This window comes from Garra rufa, chromosome 6, assembly GCF_049309525.1.
Source record: "Garra rufa chromosome 6, GarRuf1.0, whole genome shotgun sequence".
Classification (NCBI taxonomy): Eukaryota; Metazoa; Chordata; class Actinopteri; order Cypriniformes; family Cyprinidae; genus Garra; species Garra rufa.
Window position 1 is genome coordinate 27433942 of NC_133366.1, and position 24533 is coordinate 27458474.

Sequence of the window (24533 nt, forward strand, 5' to 3'; positions counted from 1 at the left end):
CATTGTCAACATGGAAAATTTGAGTGACTGTCTTGAACAAGTGAAGTTTTTGATTGCTGTAGATTCAAGACGTTTTTATTTTTATTTTAGTTATGCAGCCAAAAGCAAGCCCATTTATGCTACTGATTAAAAAAATTAAAGGTAAATGCAACTTTGTTCTAGCAATTGCGAGTTTACATCTCGCAATTCTGACTTTTTCTGAGAACTGCATGACATAAACTCACAATTCTGAGAAATAAACTTTCAATTCTGAGAACATATCAGTCCTTTTTTCCCCTCAAAATTGGACTTTATAACTCAATTGCGAAAAAGTCAGGACTGCGAGATATAAACTTGCATTTGCTAGAAAACAAGTGTTTGAAAAAAATGTTTTTTTCTTGCAATTCTGACTTTATTTATCACAATTGTGAGTTTATTATCTCACAATTCTAAGAAAAAGTCAGAATTGTCAGAGAAAAAAATGCAAGTCTGACTTTTTTCGCAATTGTGAGTTTATATCTAGCAATTCTGAATTTATTTCTCACAATTGTGAGTTGAAATCATGCAATTCTGAGAAAAAAAGTCAGAAATGTGACAATCTTGCAATTCTCACTTTATAACTTGCAATTGCGAGTTTATATCATGCAATACTGAGAAAAAAATGCAAGTCTGACTTTTTTCGCAATTGTGAGTTTATATCATGCAATTCTGAAAAAATGCAAGTCTTATTTTTTTTTGCAATTGTGAGTTTATATCTCGCAATTCTGAATTTATTTCTCACAATTGTGAGTTGATATCATGCAATTCTGAAAAACAAGCCAGAAATCTGACTATCTTGCAATTGCGAGTTTATATCATGCAATTCTGAGAAAAAAAGCAAGTCTGACTTTTTTCGCAATTGTGACTTTATATCTCGCAATTCTGAATTTATTTTTTCGCAGTTGTGAGTTGATATCATGCAATTCTGAGAAAAAGTCAGAAATGTGACTTATCTTGCAATTCTCACTTTATAACTTGTAATTGCGGGTTTCTATCATATTCTAAGAAAAAGAGTATGAATTGTGAGTTTATATCTCACAGTTCAGACTTTTTTTTCTCAGCATTGTAAAGATATAGACTTGCAATTCTGAGAAAAAAAGTCGTAATTGTGAGATAAAAAGTCACAATAAACTGTTTTTTTTTTTGTGGCAGAAATGGGCTTCCATAAAAAAGCTTTGCAGTTACATCCACTTTCTACTACGTTCTTTTTCTGTTCTCTTTTGTCTAAACATTTATTTCTGTCCCTCTGATCACTCGAAACCCCTATTTTCTAAAATTTCAGGCTTTCAATATTTCAGTGACATGAGAGTTACCAGTAACTAGGGAATTGTTTACAAAGAAGCAGAATGTGGCAGTCAGTCAAGTTTTAGAGTGCTAAATGTGTTTTCCTTCACACACAGTTGAGTTACAAACCAGAGTAACAAATACATTTTATAGACAAACTGACTTTAAATTTTCTTTACTCACACCTAAATTTAATATTTTGGTTAAGCTGTACTGGGTAAAAGAAATCACACAGGAAAAGTAATTTTTACATCATACAGTGTTACTGCATGGCCAGTCTACACTGCACACACTTGATGTGTGTATTTCACATATTCCTGTGGGGTACTGGAAACTTATGAGCATTTCAGTGGCTGTTTTCCATCTGAGCCTTTATCAGTTTTGTGGTCTGGGTCCCTCCTGAATGCTTTGTTTTACACTCAAGAATTCAAAGCCACTGTTGGATAATGGTTAAATTTGTGTCTCTGTTGAGCTTGTATATTAAATAACGTCATGTTAACTATAATGAGAATTTCCTTGCTTACAGAAGCCACTATTTTTGATATTATCTGTCTATATTTCTGGCACTGCTAGAGGCATTATTTGCAGCTATTGGAAGAGCTCAAATTTGGCTATTCATTCATACACATTCAGAACATTCACACACTAGCTGCGTTTACATTACTCTTCAATTTCCACAAATTAAAATTGCGAATTGAAAATACAGCCAATGGAAACATGTCAATTTCAAACCTGATCTCATGACGAAAATGTATCTTTGGGATTGTTTTTTGCAAGATGCGAAATGCATACAGTGATATTCAAAAGTTTGGGAACCCCTGCAGAATCTGTTAAAATGTGAATAATTTTAACAAAATAAGAGAGATCATACAAAATGCATGTTAATCTTTTTTAGCACTGTTCTGAGTAAGATACTTTGCATAAAAGATGATTACATATAATCAACAAGATAAAAAAAAAATAGCTGAAATTAGTAAAGTAACCCCCTTCAAAAGGTTGGGAACCCTTGGTTCTTAATACTGTGTGTAGTTACCTGAATGATCTGCTACTGTTTTTTGTCCCTTGTTTGCTCTGAACAGTTAAAGTGAGCAGTGTTGTTCAGAAAAAAAATCCTCCAGGTCCTTCAGATTCTTCCGTTTCCCAGCATCTTTTGCATATTTGAACCCTTTTCAGTAGTGACTGTATGATTTTGAGATCCATCTTTTCACACTTGAGGGACTCAAACACAATTATTGAAAAAGGTTCAAGCATTCAGTGATGCTTCAGAAGGAAACTGGACTGCATTAATAGTCGGAGTGAAAACTTTTTTTTTAATTTGAAGATCAAAGTAAATTGCGCTTAATTTGTCTTCCGGAAAACATGCAAGTATCTTCTGTTGCTTCTGAAGGGCATTTCTAAATGGAAAAAAAATATATATTTTAACAGAATAAGAAAAATGTGGACATCTTCATCCTGTTCAAAAGACTCCCATATATATATATATATATAATTTTTTTACGCTCACGTGAGATGGTTTTTCAATTAGAAAAAAGAATATTAAGCAAAACGGCAATGGAAACCCGCATTTACAGTTTACTTGGCGTACGTAAAAGTCACACGATCATTCTTTTTAATCTACTGTAACTTCCAAGAAACACTTAATTCGTGGCTGCTTTCAAGTATAAGGGGCTTGCCATTAATGCGTGAATAACCCCTTATTTACATTGCACATGTCTGCAACGCATTATGGCTTCGACATGGCCACCGGAGCTGATCATAGCCACTCTAGTCAATGCTTGTGTTTATACCAACCATGCAGAAGCGGCTTTTGCTTTGCTAAAGACACACGTCTGTGTCTCCTTCGATTAAAAATAAAGGCTAGTGTGGTGGCTGCGATATACATAAATCTACCAGCATCTGTCGTCATGACTTAACAAGGAAAAAAGTATGTTTTAGTTGCATAAAATTGGTTAATGGAAATGCTGTCATTTTAATAGAAAAGTCGTTTTTTTAATAGAAAAGCACCTACTAAAACTACTGCTGTTTGATAGTCACACACCTGCTTTTACACTTCAACACAGGTTGAATGCTTGGTCCAAAAATGATCTTGCAAAAATGGATTCTGTTCACAGTGTGTTTTTGGGTCAGAACCTCAGAAACGATAACCCCCCCATTGCAGATCACTGTGGCCTGCTATGATTGTGTCATTCCAGGACCAGCTGAGTCCTGCACAGTTTTATCAAGAAGTACAGTCATTGTGCTTAAGCTTATACCACTTATAAGCCAGTCATCTGCTGCTGGCTAAATGTCAGCTCTACCTTCATGTTATATCACACCTCGTTCCTTCACTTAGGCCAGAGGAGAACTGGTCCCCTGGTTTTTCCCAAGGTTTTTTCTCCACTTCTTTTACCCGATGGTTTTGGTTCCTTGCCACTGTTCTTGCCAAACTTAAAGGGATAATTCAGCCAAAAATTAAAATTACCCCATAATTTACTCAACCTCAAGCCCTCTTAGGTGTATATGACTTTCTTCTTTCAGACGAATACATTCAGAGTTATATTAAAAAAATGTGTTATTTTTCAATAGTATAATAGAAGTGCAATAAAGTGTGTCCATCCATCATAAAAAAATGGCCCAAATGGCTCTGGGGGATTAATAAGGTCCCTCTGAAGCAAATTGATGTGTTTATGTAAGAAAAATATCCATATTTGAAACATGAGAGAGTTTACGCTATGCCTGCATCCTACATCATCCGGTAGAATGCCACTTTCTTGTGTACACGCATACGACAGTTAGTGGAAGCTAAAGATTATGGTTTATAAATATTTAAATATAGATATTTTTCTTACAAAAACGCATTGATTCACTTTAGGAGGCTTTTATTAACTCATAATTTTAAGACGTACTTTATTGCACTTCTATTGGACCATTGAATATGACCAGACCTTCACTGCCATTAAAAAGCTTGGAAGACATAGGCCAGGACATTTTTTAATATAACTCTGATTGCATTTGTCTGAAAGTAGAAAGTCATATAAACCTAGGATGGCTTGAGGGTGAGAAACCATGGAGTAATTGTCATTTTTGGGTGAACTATTACTTTAACTTTCAGCAATAAATTGATATGACAGCACTGACTGACACCATTAGATGAGGAAAAAACTAAATTTAAGCTAATATTGGTGCTGTTGTCTTCTCTACAGCTGAGTTGCTTTCCAACTGAAGCACATTTAGCAACATCGACACTGGTATTGAACTGAACTGAATCAACACTAAACTGAATAATGACATTGATGCCTTTTGTAGAACTACTTATAGTTGAACTGGCCTAGTTGAAGTAAAGTCAGTCATATTTATCACAGTTCAGGCAATTTTTGCAAACAAAATCCAGAAATTTCAATATGAATCAACACAATCTGAAATTTTGTGAAAGAGTGAAACATCCTCATGCAGATTTTGCATCAGGCTTAGTCAATCAAATTTGCTGCAGTGACCAAAAAAAGGCAGCTTGGTTCAAAAATCTACTGACAATAGAAAATAGACGTTTTTTGCTTGCAAAACCATGCAGAAACTTTGCTAATGTCACTGCATCCTAAGTCGGTCTCAAAGCAAAAATGTGTATGAACAACCATTCTCACCAGTGTCAACTGTCCTCTGCTGCTGTATGAGTGTAACCATCTGAATAAATGCACAGGCAGTTTGATGCAGGAGGGTTAGACAGCTCATAGATCGGACATAAAGTCAAATGGAAATTACAGCAAGAGCATCAACAACTGCAGCCATCCACAGATGACAGCTGCAATGTCAAATATCTGCCACCCAGCGCCTGCAGCATAAATGGGCATCACAAAGCTGTAGAACCTGAAGTGGAATGGCTGTTTCGCCTCTCTAGTGGCACAGAGGGAATAATGAGGTTTTCTCAGAGCAGCACTATCTTGGGTAATCGTTACTGCAAGAAAAAAGAGAGTGTGAATGGGACGGAGCTGAACAATAGTGATGTCGGGATTGTTTTAGTGGCTCATCCGTTTGTGCGTGCGTGTGCTGTAGATCAATGGCAGAGCTTCTCAAGAATTTCTCATCGTGATGTATCGCTCTGTCTCAATAAGCAGCCAGACTGGGAGGGAGACGGAACAAGAGTCCATTCTGTCTGATTAGGTGGAGAGAAAGGAGGTAATGCCTAAAGGCAATCGCTTCATTGAAAACACTATCACTGGGAATAGCATTAGCCTTTTATTATTTCCCCTCCCGACAGGAAGGGGGCATCAGGTCCTCTAAGAGTATTGCAAACAATGTATCACACAAAATTGCGTTTATACAGTATTTTGGATAATTGCTGATGATTTATTACTGTCATCTCTGTTTAAAACCTATTCCACAGAATTCTGCATATTTCTGTCAAAAATTGTGGAAAAAAATGATCAAACTGATATCGGAAATTGGCCGATAATGGCTTTAAAAGTAAATATCGGCATTGCTTAAATATGAAAAATTATGCTGACATGTCTTGCCGATAGGAGGAATACATTAACTCACATGTGAGCTAGCGATTAGATCAGTCAGCAGTGTGGCTCATTCTTGAAGCAAAGTTTTGCCTGAATTACGATTAGATACACTATTTTGGATCGCTGTATTTAATCGGTGTGTGATAGAGTAAACAGTAATGGTGCGTTTCCACTACAGCGTCAAATTTGCGCACAGTGCCCTCTTTCAATGCTACAATGCCATTGCTTTGGGGCGTGTCAAATTTAGGGCAGAGCAAGCCTCTAAAAGCAATGTTTACACCCTGTTTGCATTTCATCTTAAATTAATTACAGTTCGCAAACTAAACACTTTTTTTGGCGCCATCTAGGTACAACCCAAAATTCTAAATTATGAAATGTAGCCTATAGAGACAGCCCTAAATTAAAAATGTCACTTCAACAACAAGTGATTTTAGCTTAGTGATCCAACATTTCAGCAATCACAAGATACGTCTAAATCTTGTCTTGCCTACTTTTCACAGCGTTCAGGTTGTCGCCCGGCATTTTTCGCTCAATATTTGCATAAAGTCTAGGAATGCCCAAAACTCTCAATGCTTTCTCCGTGCCACTTTCAATCCCATAATGCACTGCGCAAGCGTTTAAGCTCAACTTCCATTGGAATTAATTAAAAATACTCACTTCCCTGCACTCACTACATGCCAGTGAAAAATGCACCGTAATAGCATCTGTAATGGCAGCAACGACAGCCTCCCTCGAGTCTTAATGCCCGTTCGGTAAAGAGTTTTAATTCCATAGAGGGCGCTGTTAGCCTACTTTGAATAAAATGAAAGTAAATTACACAACATTTAGACTGTTTCTGATTAAATATAGCAGTAATTGATGTCATAAAATCATGCGTATGTTTTGATTTAAAGAAGCTTTAGCTTACATGAATAAAAAAAAAATCACAAACATGACACTTGTAAATTAAATAATATATACTGATTAAGGCCCCGATCAGACATAACGCGTTTTTGCAGCGAGAGGCGCCTTTTTTGAATTTTTTTCTGTTGACAGTGAGCCTTCTGCGCACTGCTTATGCGCCCCGAGCGCTCCGCGTTTTAACCGCCTGCTGCGCCTCACGTTTTTGCAAGAGTGCTCTGAGTGCCTGAAGTTGAAAAAAAAGCAACTCTGAGTGGAAAAACGCCCAACGTCATTCACGTTTTTTTCCATTGTCCAATCGAATGAATGGAGAGGCGTGCCTTCTGTTGTGGTGACAAAAGTTTACCGTTGCTTAGAAAGTCCAGAGACTGCAATAACGGAGGAGAAGCTTTTGGTGTCTGTTGCGGGTAATCTGGAGCTGTATTTTTTTTAAAGGTTTCTGCTAATATGACAGTTTACCTAACAACAACAAAAAAAGATTTTAAATATAATCCTTTGATTTGACTGACAGGACAGCTGTTTTGGTCATTGCCTAGCAACATTAAAAAAACAGCACACTGTTCTTTTTTTAAAAGTCACCATAAAAGGCAGTGCAGTGCGCCTCGCATTTTCAGACCTAAAAAACGGATTCGGTGTGATCGGGGCCTTATGCATTCATGTGTAATATGTTATATATATTATATAAATTATGAGCTCTAAAAGATTTTCAGAACATTTTGTTTTAGACATCTACAAATGTTAAGATTTAAAGGGATGATGTTGCCAAAAAAAACATCATTTTGTGTAATTTTGTGCAATGTGGTTTAAGTTTCAAAAAACACATTATTTTCCACATACTGTACACTACTGTTGCTTCTCTTGGCCCCGCCTTTCTGAAACACTTCAATTTTTACAAAGCTCAGTTCTAAAAAGCGAGGTGTTCTCTGATTGGCCAGATATATGGTGCGTTGTGATTGCCTGAATACCTCAAGCTCGTGATGGAAATGTTATGGCCATTACCATGTTGTGATGCCGTGGCCCAACGCTATGAGACAACAACAGTAAAACACATTATAACTGAGGCATTTGTTGCATCCTGTGAGGAAATAACTACTGATTATAATAAGTACTGTCTTTTTACGCGTTGTGTCGCGCCACGTAAACATAACACCATGTCTACACTTGTGATTGTAGAGAGGCCAAACAAGCACTACTCTACACTGCTCACAACTCATGTTTGAATAGTCAGTAGCAAATTATTTAAATATGAAAATGTACTTATAGGCTGTGATGTGCCAGACTGTCCTTGCATCGTTGGAATTCTAGTAGTATCCTTATTTGGAAAGCTAGTTTCACTTTGGCTTTCACAATGAAACACACATTGTCTCCACAACATGGCAGCGGCTGCAACAATACTACAGCTGGTATAAAAAGTTACGCCTTCTTTCTTTGCATATAAATTTGGGTGGTGTTATGCAAATCTTCCCACACTGTGACGTAGACATTTGGGGGCGTTTGAACAAGCTGTTTTAGGAAGGCGTGGCTGAGTCTTAACTTTTATAATAAATATCTCTTTGGGTTTGAGACTTTACGCTTTGCAACTTTACAGTTCTTAGATATGCACAAACAGCTTGTAACACTCCAAAGACAAAGGAAAACAAGAAACTGCATCATAGGACCCCTTTAAAATAAAATGTTTCCATTGCACTTTTCTGATTTTTATCATTTTAAATAAATAAATAAAATTCATAATTCATATGTAGTTTATTTATTGCTATTTTTAAAGCTTCAATGTACTGTCATTATAAAAGAACTTCATTATTGTTTATTTAATTCTAACAAATAAGTCCCTGTTAAAAAAAAACTAACCAAAATTAAAATTCATTTGCTTATAATTTCTGCACAGGAGCGACTTGATGTTGTTTCCAAACAAAAGTTCCTCATGAAAATACAAATACATAAAAATACAATATGCAACAGAGATTAAATTAAGAAATGTCTGTTCTATTTTGAGTTTCATTACTATTTAGCAATATATTATCATTTATCACTATTATCCAAGATAATGTGGTTCAGCTTTTGGTTTAATATTGAAATATGACATAATTTTGTGCCTAATTATAGTCATTGGTTTAAAAATGATCTGCCATAAAATAGATTCCTATGAAAGGAAAGCCCTTTGGGGACAAAAAAAAAAAAAAAAAAAAGGAAGGAGAACGAGAGAAAGATTGAGAGTAAAGCTAAGAGAAAAGACAGGTGGCAAAGTGGCTTTTCACAGCCGAGCCCTGTTCCCATCCACAGTGGGACTGGTTGGGAGCCAAAAAATCCCACACTACAGCAGAATAAACTGCTGATAAAAATTCAAGCTTTGCCCTGAGAATTTCCTTCAGCTATCCTCTCAGCTCAAGGAAAATGTGTGTTTGTCAGTGTGTGTGTGTGTGTGTGTGTGTGTGTGTGTGTGTGTGTGTGTGTGTGTGTTAAATCAATACACGTCTCACATTCTCTCCTCGTAATGAGAGGATGTGCAGTCCAACTGGGGGAGAGTGACTGAGAGAAAGAGAGAGTCTGGAAAATCAGGTTGCAGCAGCAGTAGGCATCTTCATGTTACTGGAACGCTAATAAACTCCTCCACAACCTAATTTCAACTCGTACACATTTGCTGCATATAAATGCCACTGTGGATACATTAATTCTGTTCGGTCTACTAAAACTTCAGTTATCTGTTCCAGTAAAGCTAATAATAGTAACCACTACAGCATCAACTCCAGGATTAGAGCTTTTCCCCACATTTGACCAAACATAAGTGATATGAACGTTGAAACAAATTCGGTGCATTTCCAGCACATATAGTTTTCTCAGCGCCAGGGCTTTGGCAAAAGCTCTTGTAGAAAAGTCGATTGAAAAGTGTGGGTTATTATTACCTTCTCACATGCTGCTTGTTTTAGTGGTCTGCAGTGTACAGTGATAACTTCTGTTAGTGGTCTGTCTCATTGATTCTGGAGCAGCTAGAGTGAGAGGAGAACCTCAGGGCTCTAGGGAGGGCACTAGCCTTTCACAGCCATCTGAGATCGCTTTCAACTCCACTATAGAAACAAGCCTTCGTAATCTAACATTCGCACAGAGCTGGTGTGTAAAAAAACAAAAAAGGTGCTTCACTGTCATCAGAGCTCAGAGAGAGAAAATCAAAAGAGGGGAAAGATAGTAGCAGTCTGGTTAGTGTGTAAAAAAAAGAAGTGTAGAGTTCTTGCAGATATTCAGAGGGGAACCCAGTGTCACATAAAATATTAATGCAGATCACTGCTGACTTTTTATTTGAAACAAATACAGTGGTGTGAGTTAAACCAAGCCAGAGGTGTAAAAGTACAAAGGAATCACAGTGATAACACCTCAACACTTTCCAGAACACCTGTTCTTCACTGTGCAATGTTGTTCATTTAAAATGCTGAAGTAAAGCGTTTTCTGTAAGTGTAGGGGAAAAGTCTGTATTAACCTTGTGGCCTCAAGACACACCCTGTTTACTAATAGCAGAATTACATCAGAGACAAAAGGTTATGCAATGCCAAAAGTAATTAAATGCAGAAAAGTGGTGCACTTTTTGAAGTAGTCAGTTTGAATAAGTATGTAGTTAAATGTTACTTAAATGTTAATTCAGTTGGCTTGTAAAATGCCATGATGACCTGTGCAATTTGGAGAGCTAAATTAATTGCGAGGAGTAAGAAGTATAATTATTTAGCCTGGGAAATGTAATCGAGTAAAAATACAACTATTCACTTTCAGTGTTTTGAAATAGAATAGAGTAGAACTCCATGTAGACTCTTAAAAATAAAGATTCTTTATTGGCATCAATGGTTCTATGAAGAACCTTGAACATCCATGGAACCTTTCAAATGCAAAAAAGGTTAACGTGTCTGTATGAAAAAAGGTTCTTTGGGGAACCAAAATGGTTCTTCTATGGCATCACAGCTAAAACACCGTTTTGAAACCTAAATTTTTAAGAGTGTAATGTGAATTTATATATGTGAAGCTCATTTGTGTTAGTATGAGAATAACTAGCTACTAGTTATTACATGGTTCTTTCAATACATGATTCTGGTTAATCCTCCCATCCAATAGTGTGACATTTCTGGTTAGATCTGACATGTGAAACCAGCCCTGCTTTCATGTCTCTTGTATCAGACAATAGACTTTTAAAGGATTACACCGCGTTCCAAATTATTATGCAAATGATATCTTACTCTGGTTTTCATAATTAGTCAATGCAAATGACAGTCAGTATAATTTTTAAGTCATCAACCATTAGGGTATAATTCGAATTTTATTGAACAAACCTCCTAATGATAACAGTATTTATTTCAAAAATAAAAAACTGAAAATGCACTGTTCCACATTATTATGCACAACAGAGTTAAAACATTGTATAGGTTGAAAAGAACTGAAAATGGGCATTTGCTGAATTTGCAGCATTAGGTGGTCATATTTACTGAAATCAAAAGCTATTTCAATCAAAAACATCCTAACTGGGCAAGTTACATCTTACCATAGGACCCCTTTTTTTGATATCGCTATCACAATTCTTGCATCCATTGAATTTGTGAGTTTTTGGAGAGTTTCTGATTGAATTTGTTTGCAGGATGCCAGAATAGCCTCCCAGAGCTGCTGTTTTGATGTGAACTGCCTCCCACCCTCATAGATCTTTTGCTTGAGGATGCTCCAAAGGTTCTCAATCTGGTTGAGGTCAGGGGAGGATGGTGGCCACACCATGAGTTTCTCATCTTTTATGCAGATAGCAGCCAATGACACAGAGGTATTATTTGCAGCATGAGATGGTGCATTGTCATGCATGAAGATGATTTTGCTACGGAAGGCACAGTTCTTCTTTTTGTACCATGAAAGAAAGTGGTCAGTCAAAAACTCGACATACTTTGCCAAGGTCATTTTAATACCTTTAGGGATCCTAAAGGGGCCAACCAGCTCTCTCCCTATGATTCCGGCCAAAAACGCCACCTCCTTGTTGTGGTCGCAGCCTTGTTGGGACATGTTCCATCCACTACTCCATCCATCTGGACCATCCAAAGATGCACAACACTCATCAGTAAACAAGACTGTTTGAAAATGAGTCTTCATGTATGTCTGGGCCCACTGCAACCGTTTCTGCTTGTGAGCATTGGTTAGGAGTGGCCGAATAGTAGGTTTATGCACAACTGCAAGCCTCTGGAGGATCCTACACCTTGATGTTCGCGGGACTCCAGAGGCACCAGCAGCTTCAAAAACCTGTTTGCGACTTTGTAATGGCATTTTAGTAGCTGCTCTCTTAATCTGATGAATTTGTCTGGCAGAAACCTTCCTCATTCACGCTTACGTTTTCATGAAATATCTAATGTTTTCATACCTTGTCCAAAGCATTGCACTATTTGACGCTTTTCGGCAGCAGAGAGACCTTTTTCTTTCCCATATTGCTTGAAACCTGTGGCCTGCTTAATAATGTGGAACATCCTTCTTAAGTACTTTTCCTTTAATTGGGCTCATTTGGCAAACTATTTATCACAGGTGTCTGAGATTCATTTCAGTGATCCAAAGAGCCATGAGACACAATACCATCCATGAGTTTAATTGAAAAACAAAAAACTGTGTGTTTATGACACTTACATACAATTTGCATAATAATTTGGAACGCGGTGTAGTTCACTTCCAGAATAAATATGTCCTCATAATTTACTCACCCTCATATCATCCAAGAGGTCTTTTCTTTCTTCAGTTGAAAGTAAATTAAGGCTTTTGAGGAAAACATTCCAAGATTTGTCTCCATATAGTGGACTTCAATGGGAGCCAATAGGTTGAAGGTCCAAAGTGCAGTTTAAATGCAGCTTTAAACGGAAGTACTGACCCAGTGTTTACAAAAGCGAACCCTTTACAAATAAAGGTAAAACAATGATATCAGACAATTTTGAAGTTAGAGGAGAAAATTAGATTTTTGAGTTTTTCGCCCTACCCTACTTTTGAAACCGAAGTACACAGATGAAGAACTAACCACGCATGACCTTTTCCAACATAATTATGTAAAGTCACTGATGTGCTTCATAGAGCTAGGGCAAGATGAGCATTTGTGGTTAAAAAGTATAGGCATATTTAATTATTATAATTTTTTTTTCACAAGATAAGACCCTTAAGGTGCGTTCACACCGGACGCGAATGAAGCGGTAAGCGCGAGTGATTTACATGTTAAGTCAATGCAAAGACGCGAATAGCCATCCTGCGGCGCGAATGACGCGATTCGCACGAATTACGCGGCGCGAGTTGAGCGTTTCAAGCGTTTGCCCCGCCATTTGCGCAAGTTCAAAAATCTGAACTTTGGTGAAAATTCGCGCCGCGTTAACCAATCAGGAGCTTGCTCTAGTAGTGACGGAGGCAGAAATCTGAAACAACAATGGAGGACAAAATCACCGTTGCTGTCTGTGGTTACTTGGAGCTGTTCCATATATCTTTGTACTTTTATAGAAACGGAAAAAAAAGGATCTTGTTTGGAAGAAAGTGAGTGAAGAGGTCGGACAATCTGGTAAGTTTAAAAAAATGCTCTTTACTCAATTTCATCTATATATATATATATACATATATTGAGACTACAAGCAAGCTAAAGCTGGCAAATTGAGCTCATTCACCTATTTTACAACTACTTTCCCGTTGACTAGTTGCAGACGCCCCTCCCATGACGCGAATTTGCGTCTGTTGTGAAGTAAATTTCACGCGCGAATGAAGCGAGTAAACTAAAATGTTCAAGCGTCCAACTACGCACGAATAGCGCGATTTATTCGCGCAAGTCGCGTCCGGTGTGAACGCACCATTACTCTTCGGCTAGAATCATGTACAGTGCCTTGTGAAAGTTACAAATGTAACAACTTTATTCCACAATTTCTTTTCTTCGGTGTCAGTCTTTGAACATGCTAGTTCCGTTTTTGTCTATGCAAGGTCAGAAAGCTCTTGGATTTAATCAAAAAATATCTTAATATGCGTTTTGAAGATCAATGAAGGACTTTCAGGTTTGGAAATTACAGTCAAAAAGGTCAGTAAAAAAAGTAAAGAAAAAAAAAATCCCCCCATTTCCCCTAATTACCAATGTTTAAAAAAGTGCTGCTTTATAGTTTTGTGGAAACCGAGATACTTTTTTTCAGGAGGAATAGAAAGTTCAATGAAGAGCATTTATTTGAAATGTCTTTACTGTCACTTCTGATCAAATGAATGCACCCCTGCTGAATAAAAGTATTTATTTCCTTAAAGTAACCATTAAAAAGTCTTTCAGCAAATGGAATCGCTTCCTAGGCAGACTCATTTGTTCATGACACTGACTGACTGTACATTACAGTGTTTCCCCTACCATTATCTTAGGGGGGCGGCACGCCCCCCCAATGGCACCCCCCGCCCCCCTTGAACGTCAAGTTTGTTTTATTTTCGATATAGCGCCAGATCACAATAGAAGTCATTTAAGGTTATCTTTCCTATAGAACAGGTCTATACATTGTTCTTTTATTAAACAAACTAAATTGCCTTATGTTATTTATATTATTTACACGAAGGCATGTCATTTCTGTCTCTACATGGTTGCGCGTTTACAATGTCTCCTCCGCGAAAACACGGACGGGATCGCGCACTCCATTCATAAAAACGGAATTTACTCTATAGCGCGAAATGCCACGGAATTCGACGATTTTTGGATTAATAAATCAAAAGTTGGTCTGTCACTTAATTCAAATCGCAATATGGACTAGTGTCTGTGAAAACTGAAATGCAAAAAGACCATTTTAATATGAATCCTGCATGTTCCGTTTGCCTCTGTATGTATGAATGGCGAGGCGCGTTTTTTTTTTTTTTTTTTTTACTACAGGCATACTGAAGCACACGTGAAGCTCCCGCTAATTTTTGGCCTTTGCATCTCACATGAACAGATAAACTCAATCTCCAAAGCTGATGTGAGTGTCACTTTTACCGTTTCATTTGAGAAAACTAGCATCATATCATACTGTACACAGAAACTTCAAGGCAACCTATCAAAATAAAAGTACGGTTTAACATGTAACAACAATATTAGTCTTGTATTACTTTTGTACAGTATAATGTAGGTGTTTATATATTCCTATTTAAATAATTTACATAAAAATATATATGATAAAAAAATATATTACAACAAGATTAACCACTTAATTGTAGAAAAAAATCCTACAATTATTATTTAAACGTTTTAAACTGAATATAATTTTTTCCCCATGTATTGATTTTAACAGTAAACCTCTGTTTGTTTGGCAAAAATGAAAAGGGTTTATTTTTCATTTGATTAAAATCAAATAAATGTTTATGCTTTCATTTGATTATCAGAAAAATTAAAACACATAAGAATTTCATAAGAATTTCACATAAGAAATTAAAACACATAAGAAAGAAAAAAAAAAAAAAAAAAAAAAAAAAAGCAAAAGATTGTAGAGCCCTATTGTTCAATAGGGCTCCCCTATTTGGAAACCTAGGGGAAACACTGCATTATATCCCTCACTTAGCAAACCCCTCTCTCCTTCTCTTTCAGCTCTGATTGTCCACGAAGGTCCCTCCGTATTTCGTATCTTTAACCGCTGGCAGGCTGTTAATCAGCAGTGGAAAGTCTTAAACTACGACAAGGTCAAAGACAATGAGGAGCATCAAAAGACCGGCGCCACATTCCGGACCCTCTCTCTGCCGCTGACGCACCGAATGGGGCCGACCGGCACGGAAGGCGAAGCCTCCACCTCCACGTCCTCCCTCATGGCTGCAGCAGCAGCGGCCGCGGCGGGCACCGCAACCCCCACCACGAACTCCGTCCCGCTGGCAGCAGGTGCCACCACAGAGCCGCAGGACTCGTCTGAGCCCAGCAATGGGCAGCCCTCGCTGCCAGACCACCACTGTGCTTACAACATCCTTCATCTTCTCAGCCACCACCTGAGGCCCCAGGAGCCACGCGGACAGACCAGCAATAGCAACCGCGAACTGGTCATGAGAGTCACTACGGTGTGAAGCCTTCGACGAGGTCTAGTTTACGGTTGAATCTCTGCATGTGACGTATTTAAAACAAAGGACTCAATGAGGAGAATTAAACAGTGTTACCCGACGACCCTGTGCAGTGCTGTCCGGGTTTAAGGCGTTTGTTTTTCTAGTTTTTACAGTATTGAATAAAACAAGGAAGCTTTCTCTCACAGTGGCTAAAGGAAAGATTACGGCCATAAAGCTTCAATTGCAAGCTACTGAGTAAGGTCAAAGGTCAAAGTGGAGTGTGTGTGCGTGTGTAATGAGTTTATTGATGGCTCAAGGCCACAGTCAGAACTGTGACTGTTCTGAAGCACAACCATAACAATGCAATCCAGTTTCTACAACAGCCACTACTGAACTCAAAACAGCTCAGAGTGAAGAACAAACGTGTCTGTATGAAAAACACGCAACATTACATTAATTTTACAAGTACTACATGTTGTATTTTCAGATAAAATCCTATTGTTAATGTCAATACGGCACTTGCGAGAATAAGCCTAAATCTGTTTCCTAACAAACCAAATGCGGTACTGATGGATCCAATTATTGTGTTTACACTCACAGGCAGTACGTTTTTTAGCAAAATCAATCCTCTCTGGTTTTGACAGTCTTGTACATCAATAACAGGAAACCGCGTTACAGTGGAGACAACTTGCAGCAATCAAACATTTTCGAAACTACCAAAAAAATGGCCCAATTTGCGGCAAACTCTTCTTCAACTGACTTATTTTGTTTACATTTGTTAAATTTGTGAGAGAAAAAAAGGTTGCTACATTAAAAAAAAAAAAGACAAACTGGTTTAACTGTTGTGCGCGTCTGTTTCTCTTCTGAATAATCGCTGCTGCCACAGCATTCAATCAAATCATTAATTTCAGTAATGCATTTCATGCGTTTCCTTTCCAAGCCTAGGGCTTCAAGCAATCAACAGCACTTTGAAAGTTTACATTAATCCCATTTTTATTATAACACTTTTTTTTCTCAAAACAAATACAGACAGAAAGTGGATCTAAATGGCTCAGTGCTAAAAAACAGGACACAGCACCAGTGCCTCCTCCAAGCCTGACCACAGCTGTCTGTTAGTTTTTGAGTAATCATATCTGCCTTCTCCTTCTGTTAATGGTCCGCTCGTCCGGATTTCTCAATTTTAAAAAGAGACTGAAAGACTGAACATTTAAAGCCAAACCAAATGCACTGTTTGAAGAGTGCACCTGCAGACCTAAGAACAACTTGGTCACAAATTGAGTTTAATGCATTTGATGACAGAAATGAGGTACAATTTCTATTAAACGCTTAAATAGATAAGTGTAAGATTGGTGATTTGCAGGTGAAGAGTGAATAGGCTTATATTATGTTTGAATAATCATTGAGCAAAAAAATCATTCCATAATATAACCTAAAAAATTAAAAATTAGTTCACAGCACTTCCTCTAAACAATGCTAAACGTACACAGAGTAGAGAGAGACGGAGGGAGTGTCAACAGCTTTCATTCACTGCGTTTGAAGATGCGTTCAAATTCAGTCGCTGCTGCTGAAGTTGAATTGTGGTAACTGTAGAAAACCTCCAACAGAGGACCAAGGCACAAGACATTGTAAGTGTTTCGACATTTCCTTCACTGGAATCCAGCTAAATTCCAGGGAGAGGTATACATTATAGTCATAATGTGAAAAAGTAAAACCATGAGGGAAAAATTACAAATGGAGGAATGTTCCATCTACTCTACTAGTGTCTTTGTTCATCCACAGTGACTGATGATCTTCGCAAAACCTGTAGAAGATCTGCTACTCCAGTTCCACCAGTAGATCTCCCTCTCCGACTGTATCTCCAGCTTTACAGTGCACACTCTTCACCTGAACATTAACACACATTATATTAGGAAAGTGCAATTCCGCATCTGAAAAAGCTATTTGTGTTAAAGTCAGTAATGTTAATTAAAAACACTGAACACAGGAAGCTTCTCAGAGAAACAATGAAAAACTAAATATTTAACAATAAACTAATGCTTCTATATTAAGAAAGACAAAATAATGAACTAACATTAAGAAAGAATAAATACTGTAATAAATGTATTGTTCATTGTTTGTTCATGTTAGATAATACATTGACTAACGTTAACTAATGGAACCTTACGGTAAAGTGTTTTTAATAGCTTTTTATTATTGTTATTATTAGTTTTAGTTATTTTAGTACAACAAATACACTACCAGTCAAAAGTTTTTGAACAGTAAGATTTTAAATGTAGTAGATTTATTTGATTCAAAATACAGCAAAAGCAGTAATATTGTGAAATATTTGTACTATTTAAAATAACTGCTTTCTATTTGAATATATTTTCAAATGTAATTTATTCCTGTGATCAAAGCTACATTTTCAGCATCATTACTTCAGTCTTCAGTGTAACATGATCCGTCAGAAATCACTCTAATATGCTGATTTGCTGTTCAAGGAACATGTATTATTGTTATTTAAAACAGCTGAGTACACTTTTTTCAGGATTCTTTAAAGAATAGAAAGATCCAAAAGATCAGCATTAATCTGAAATAAAAAGCTGTTGTAGCATTCAAAAGCTTGGTATATACTTAGTAATTTAAAGCAAGGATGCTTTAAATTAATCAAAAGTGATGATAAAGACATTTAATGTTACAAAAGATTTCTATTTCAGATAAATGCTGGTCTTCTGAAATTTCTATTCATCAAAGAAACCTGAAAACAAATCAGCTGTTTTCAACAATAATCATTTTTGAGCAGCAAATAAGAATATTAGAATGATTTCTGAAGGACGTGACTGGAGTAATGATGCCAAAAATTCACCTTTGAAATCACAGGAATAAATTACATTTTTAAATATATTCAAATAGAAAACAGTTATTTTAAATTGTACAAATATTTCATGTTACTGTTTTTGCTGTACTTTAGATGAAACAAAAGCATGCTTGGTGAGCAGAAGAGACTTCTTTAAAAAACATTAATATGTTTATAAGTATACATTACTCAAAGTGAAAATTTGAAATGTCTTGCCAACTAGCTGAAAAAAAATGTTATATATGTAAAAATGTTTTGGTAACACTTTACAAGGTTTCATTTTTTAACATTAGTTAATATATTAACTAGCATGAACTAACAGTAAACAATATATCTATTACACTATTTATTAATCTTTGTTAATGTTAGGGAATAAACATACAGTCATTCATCATTTGTTCAAGTTAGTTCACAGTGCATGAACTAATGTTAACAAACAACTTGTGATTTTAATAATGCATTAGTAAGATTAATAAATACTGTACTGCATTGTTCATTCTTAGTTCAGGTTAACTAATGAACCTTATCGTAAAGCGTTACCAATGTTTTATATGAAATGTGTTTCAATGGTTTTTAGTTTTAGTTATAACAACCCTGACATGAAGTACAATAAAATATCTCTCCATCCATCACAAGAACCATAAACACCATAACCATAATCTGGTTTTAGCCATCTTACAAGGAGGGAGATACTTTTTACAGTAGCTAAGTGGTCTGGTCAGACTACAAGTGTGGATAATGGACCACGGCCCCTCGCTGTCTCTCTCTCTCTCTCTCATAGTATCGGGTACTATAATGTAGCAATGTGGAAGAGTGTGTTCTTTATGTCATATCGATTTATGATGCACAGAGTAGTGAGGAGGATTATGTATCAACTTATGTATGTGTGTGTCTGAGCTCACCTTGGCCGTCTTTGCTGCGGTCATGCTGTTCTGCATCTTCATGGCTTCAATCACACAGATCTCCTGTCCCTCTGCAACCTTCAAAACACCAATGAAAGAATAAACCACAACAGCTATTCCACAATGAGTACTCCCTAATAACTTCTTGAAACACATGACTCACAGAATATCTCCCCTCCATATATTTATTAATTTCATTGACTCATGCAGGTCTAGTACATAAAACGACCTCAGCACAAAGAGCAAGGGAATATTGTAATATCATTTCATAAAAGCGCAAGCATTAGAAGAGTCATAACAGTTAACAAATGCACAAGGCTCACTGTAACACAAGAGCAAAATCAATAAAAGAAACCTCTGTTTGTATCTATCAAACTCCCCATTAGGGAAATGGATTATGGAAATAAGCAAGCACCGAGGAATTGCTGTTTCCCTCCATCCACAAGGACTCATTTCTGTCTTATCTGTACAGAAGTGCCGAAATCAGGTGGTGTGAACGTCACTGCTGAGTGTTGTGTGTGTGGTGACTAATCAGTGAGAGAGCTCTTCATTGCAGTGCTCTTGTGTATGTGTGTGACGTTGCTGAGAGAATGAGATGTTTTACTGGAAGGGCTCAGATGTATTAGCAGGAGCCAGTCGGTCTGTGCATTATATATAAGTCATTAACAAACTGAGTCAGGACACATTCAATTCAAGTTGACAGCAGCACACGCACACACACACACGCACACACGCACACACACACACACACACACACACACACACACAGTCATTTTGTCATTCCGAAGTGCACTGTATGCTTTACAAATGATGTCATCCTAATGCAAATCACGGTATTTAAAGCAACAGTTCATTTGAATTCTTTCCTCATTTTAAACCCGTATGACTTTCTTTGTTCTGCGGAACACAAAAGGGGATCATTAAATGAACACCTGGTTGGGTGAATTTAATACAATGGCAGCACATAACAGCTCACTTTAGCAACTGCACAAAAGCTCTTTGGAAGTGCTTTGGTTGTTTAAGCTGAAAAAGTTAGGGTATGTTGAAAAACTCCCATCTCATTTTCTCCTCCAACTTCAAAATTGTCTCACATTGCTGCAGAAGTACTGACCCAGTGTTCACAAAGTGAACATGCACAGAAGATCAAACGCCCTTTAGAGAAGAAAAAAAAAAAAAAAAAGTAAAAGCCATGTAGGATGATTTTGAATTTGGGGAAGAAAATAAGAGTTTTTTGACCTACCCTAACTGTCATAAACTGGAATGCACAGAGTTCAGACAAGATGAGCATTTGAGGTTAAAAAGTTTCTTATTATAATATATATATATATATATATATATATATATATATATTTTATATTTATATATTTGGAGCCTAGTTTAGAGCCTTTTGAAGCTGCATTTAAACTGCATTTTGGAAGTTTAAACTTGGGGGCACCATAGAAGTCCACTATATGGAGATAAATCCTGAAATGTTTTTCTTAAAATTTCTTTACTACGAAGAGAGAAAGACATGAACATCTTGGATGACAAGGGAAGGGGGTGAGTAAATTATCTGTAATTTTTTGTTCTGGAAGTGAACTCCTTTAATTGATGGACTTAAGTCATGTGGAGTACTTCTGTTTAATTGTGATGTTTTTAATCAGGTGTTTGGATTATCATTCTGATGGCACCCATTCACTGCAGAGGATCTAACTCATCTACATTTTGGATGGACTGAGGGTCAGTACATTCAGCAAATTTTCATCCAGATTGCATCTTTGCTTTACACTGAATCACAATAGAAAGTCTTATAATTATTTATATTTTAGAATTCTCCGGGCATATTTTACTGAAAACGGCAAACTTTCGCCATTCATCCATACGCGTTTAAGTTATCTGTGTGCTATCTAGTGCTTCATACTCTAGTCCAGTGGGTGGCGGAAAAGTGTAAACTTTCAGATTTAAATCAATGTAAAAAAACAATTTTTCCTGTCCAACTGGCTTCAATATGAGCAAGCCATGTGCACTTTTTTTGCTGCATGAGGATAATGATGAGTAAATGATTTTTAAAAAGGATTTTAATTTTTTGATGAGCTATCACTTGATGAACTAACACTTACAGTTGAGGTCAAAAATGTACATACTCTTTGCAGAATCTGCAAAATGTTAATTATTTTACCAAAATAAGAGGGATAATACAAAATGCATGTTATTTATTATTTAGTACTGACCCGAATAAGATATTTCACATAAAATATGGTTAAATATAGTCCACAAGAGAAAATAATAGTTGAATTTACAAAAATGACGCCATTCAGAAGTTCACATATGCTTTATTCTTAATACTGTGTTGTTACCTGAATAATTCACAGCTGTGTTTTTTTTCCCACAGTATTCAGAATCAAGCGTGAAGTCCCTTGAAGAATGAAGACATGTACAGAATGAAAACATGTACATTTTTATTATTTTGCCTAAATATCTTTTTTTTCCCCATTTAGAACTGCCCTTCAGAAGCTACAGAAGATACTAACATGTTTCCAAGAAGACAAAAAAAGTTCAATTTACCCTGATCTTCAAATTCAAAAAGTTTTCACCCCCTGGCTCTTAATGCATAATGTTGTCTTCTGAAGCATGAGTGTTTGAACCTTCTGTAATAGTTGCATATGAGTCCCTCAGTTGTCAGTGTGAAAAGATGGATATCAAAATCATACAGTCATTGTTGGAAAGGGTTCAAATACACAAAATGCTAAAAAGCCAAAGAATTAGTGGGACCCAAAGGACTTTTCTGAAGAACAGCAGGCAGGTTAACCGTTTAAGACAAACAAGGGATTCATGAACAACTATCACTAAACAAAAAAAAAAAAAAAAAAACAGCTGTGGATCATTCAGGTAAGAACACAGTATTAAGAATCAAGCATGAACTTGAACATTATTTTCTCTTGTGGGCTAGATGTAACAATATTTTATGTGAAATATCTCATTTAGGTCAGTGCTAAATAAAAAATAACATACATTGTGTATGACCCCTCCTATTTTGGTAAAATAATTAACATTTTGCAGATTCTGCAAAGTGCATGTAAACTTTTGACCTCAACTGTACTTACTACATGTATTGCTAATATCAATCTATCTATTTTCATCTAGTTTCCAAGTGGCTGGCATTTGGCACACAGACCTTTGAACAATCCAAATTAAATTTGACTCCATATGCTAAACTGGGAAAGGAGGAGAAATATCATTCTACTGATTGCGCAATGTATTTGCACTATTTCCAGTAAATTACTTACATTATCTCCTGGTTTAACGGACACAGCTACCACAGATCCTGGCATGGGAGATCGGAGGATACTACTGGTGTCTTCTGGAACCTTCTCTGGCATGTGCTTACTGAGAGATGCTGCCAGTTTAGTAAGCACACGCACCTTAAACTGAACACAGGAAACAAAGAGAAATGGTTACACAGATACCTAACAAATTAAACACAGAATCCTATGATGACACAAACAACCAAATGAACAACAGACACTCCAAAAGATTAACATCAAACCTATGCACAAACACATTTCACCCAATTTATTCTTTTAGACTCAATTTTATTTAGCAGTATGAAGTCTAGTGCACATTATATCTTATTCAGACCAAGACCAATGATAATTCACTAACAGCTCTGTAGGCTCATTTAAATAATATTGCAGAAGCCTTGAAAGATTGTACATCCAAGAAAATTAGAGAAAATTACTTGCTTGCAGGGCTTTCGGATACTTGGAAATGCTGCAGAACGTACCCATGCATTGTGCCCATGTATATTTAATTGTCTTGCCTAAACTGCCTTTAACTAATTTTTTAAATCTCATAAGTTTTTGTAAATCCACATGAGTAATTCATCTTCTGAGGTGCTCATTGCAACAGCTGAGTGTTTTATAAACACGACTTCGTTTCCAGACAGACTCATCAGCCATCCTTATGTTTGGAATTGCTTATTTTCACCAGTTCTCATCTTTTTTTTTGTGCGTGTGTGTGTGTGTGTGTATTGTGTGCGTTTTTGTGTTTATTTGGTTATTATGATTCCATTAAGCCCTGATGTTAGATGCCGTAACTTCATCTTTTCTATTGAAGGCCATTCAAAATTAGCAGTGCATTCTAAATGCAGTTTTAAAAGAAAATACCATTCACAAGTTTGAGGTTTTAAAAATGTTTTTGAAAGACGTCTCTTCTGCTCACCAAGGCTGTATTTATTTGATCAAAATACAGTAAAAACTGTAATTTTGTGAAATATTATTACGATTTAAAACAATTATTTTCTATGTAATTATATTTTAAAATGTAATTTATTGCTGTGAAGCAAAGCTAAATTTTAAGCAGCCATTACTCCAGCATTCAGTGTCACATGATCCTTCAAATATTTTGATTTGGTGCTCAAGAAACATTTATTTTTATTAGAAATGTTGAAAATGTATAGTAATTATAGATCTATAAAAATGTATAATGAAAATGTATAGAAAAACGTACAATGATTTTTTAGGATTGTTTGACGAATATACATTTTTCAAAAGAAAAACATTTCTATTTAAAATATAGTTTGTTTGGCTTTACTTGCATATTTGATTCATTTGATGCATATTTGTTGAATAAAAGTATTAATGTTGAAAAAGCTAAAAAAAGTATATAGTAATTATAGATCTATAAAAAAAAAGTATAACAAAAATGTATAATGTATTTGAGATTCTTTGATATAGTATACATTCAAAAGAAAATAAAAATCTATTTAAAATTAAAAAAAAAAAATTATCTTCACTGGCATATTTGATTCATTTGATGAAAAAGTATTAAATTAAATAATAATAATAAAACAAAATCTTACTGACCCCAAACTTCTAAATGGTACAGTCAAGATTTCATTATATTATAGCAGAAGTTTCACCAGCTACCTGTTCTTTTTTTTTTGAAAGCTCTATTTTTCCCATTTTTATGCCACAGTTCACAACAAATTGCTGAGAAATGAACTGAGACTGCATTTTACTCGAGCGAAACCTCATGATTTTCTCGAGAGCTTCCTATCTTCACCTTTAGATGGCAGCACAAATCTGTACCCCATCACACGCTGGGAAGCTAACGGTTTATTTTTCTCTGTGTCTCAGACAGATGAAA

General features: G+C 36.2%; 2 protein-coding genes across 2 annotated transcripts in view; one reads left to right on the forward strand and one right to left on the reverse strand.

The window, feature by feature from the left end:
- marchf4a (membrane-associated ring finger (C3HC4) 4a) overlaps positions 1 to 16495 on the forward strand; it is a 61503-nt gene extending 45008 nt beyond the window's left edge. The window contains exon 4 of the mRNA XM_073842094.1: positions 15229 to 16495. Coding sequence (XP_073698195.1) covers positions 15229 to 15692 — 464 coding nt within the window. The 3' untranslated portion in view covers positions 15693 to 16495. The remainder of the gene's footprint in view (positions 1 to 15228) is intronic.
- A 140-nt stretch (positions 16496 to 16635) lies between these two features.
- pcca (propionyl-CoA carboxylase subunit alpha) overlaps positions 16636 to 24533 on the reverse strand; it is a 72301-nt gene continuing 64403 nt past the window's right edge. Inside the window, exons 21-23 of the mRNA XM_073842092.1 lie at positions 22673 to 22813; positions 19407 to 19484; positions 16636 to 17552 (exon numbers count right to left, since the gene is read on the reverse strand). Coding sequence (XP_073698193.1) covers positions 17484 to 17552; positions 19407 to 19484; positions 22673 to 22813 — 288 coding nt within the window. The 3' untranslated portion in view covers positions 16636 to 17483. The remainder of the gene's footprint in view (positions 17553 to 19406; positions 19485 to 22672; positions 22814 to 24533) is intronic.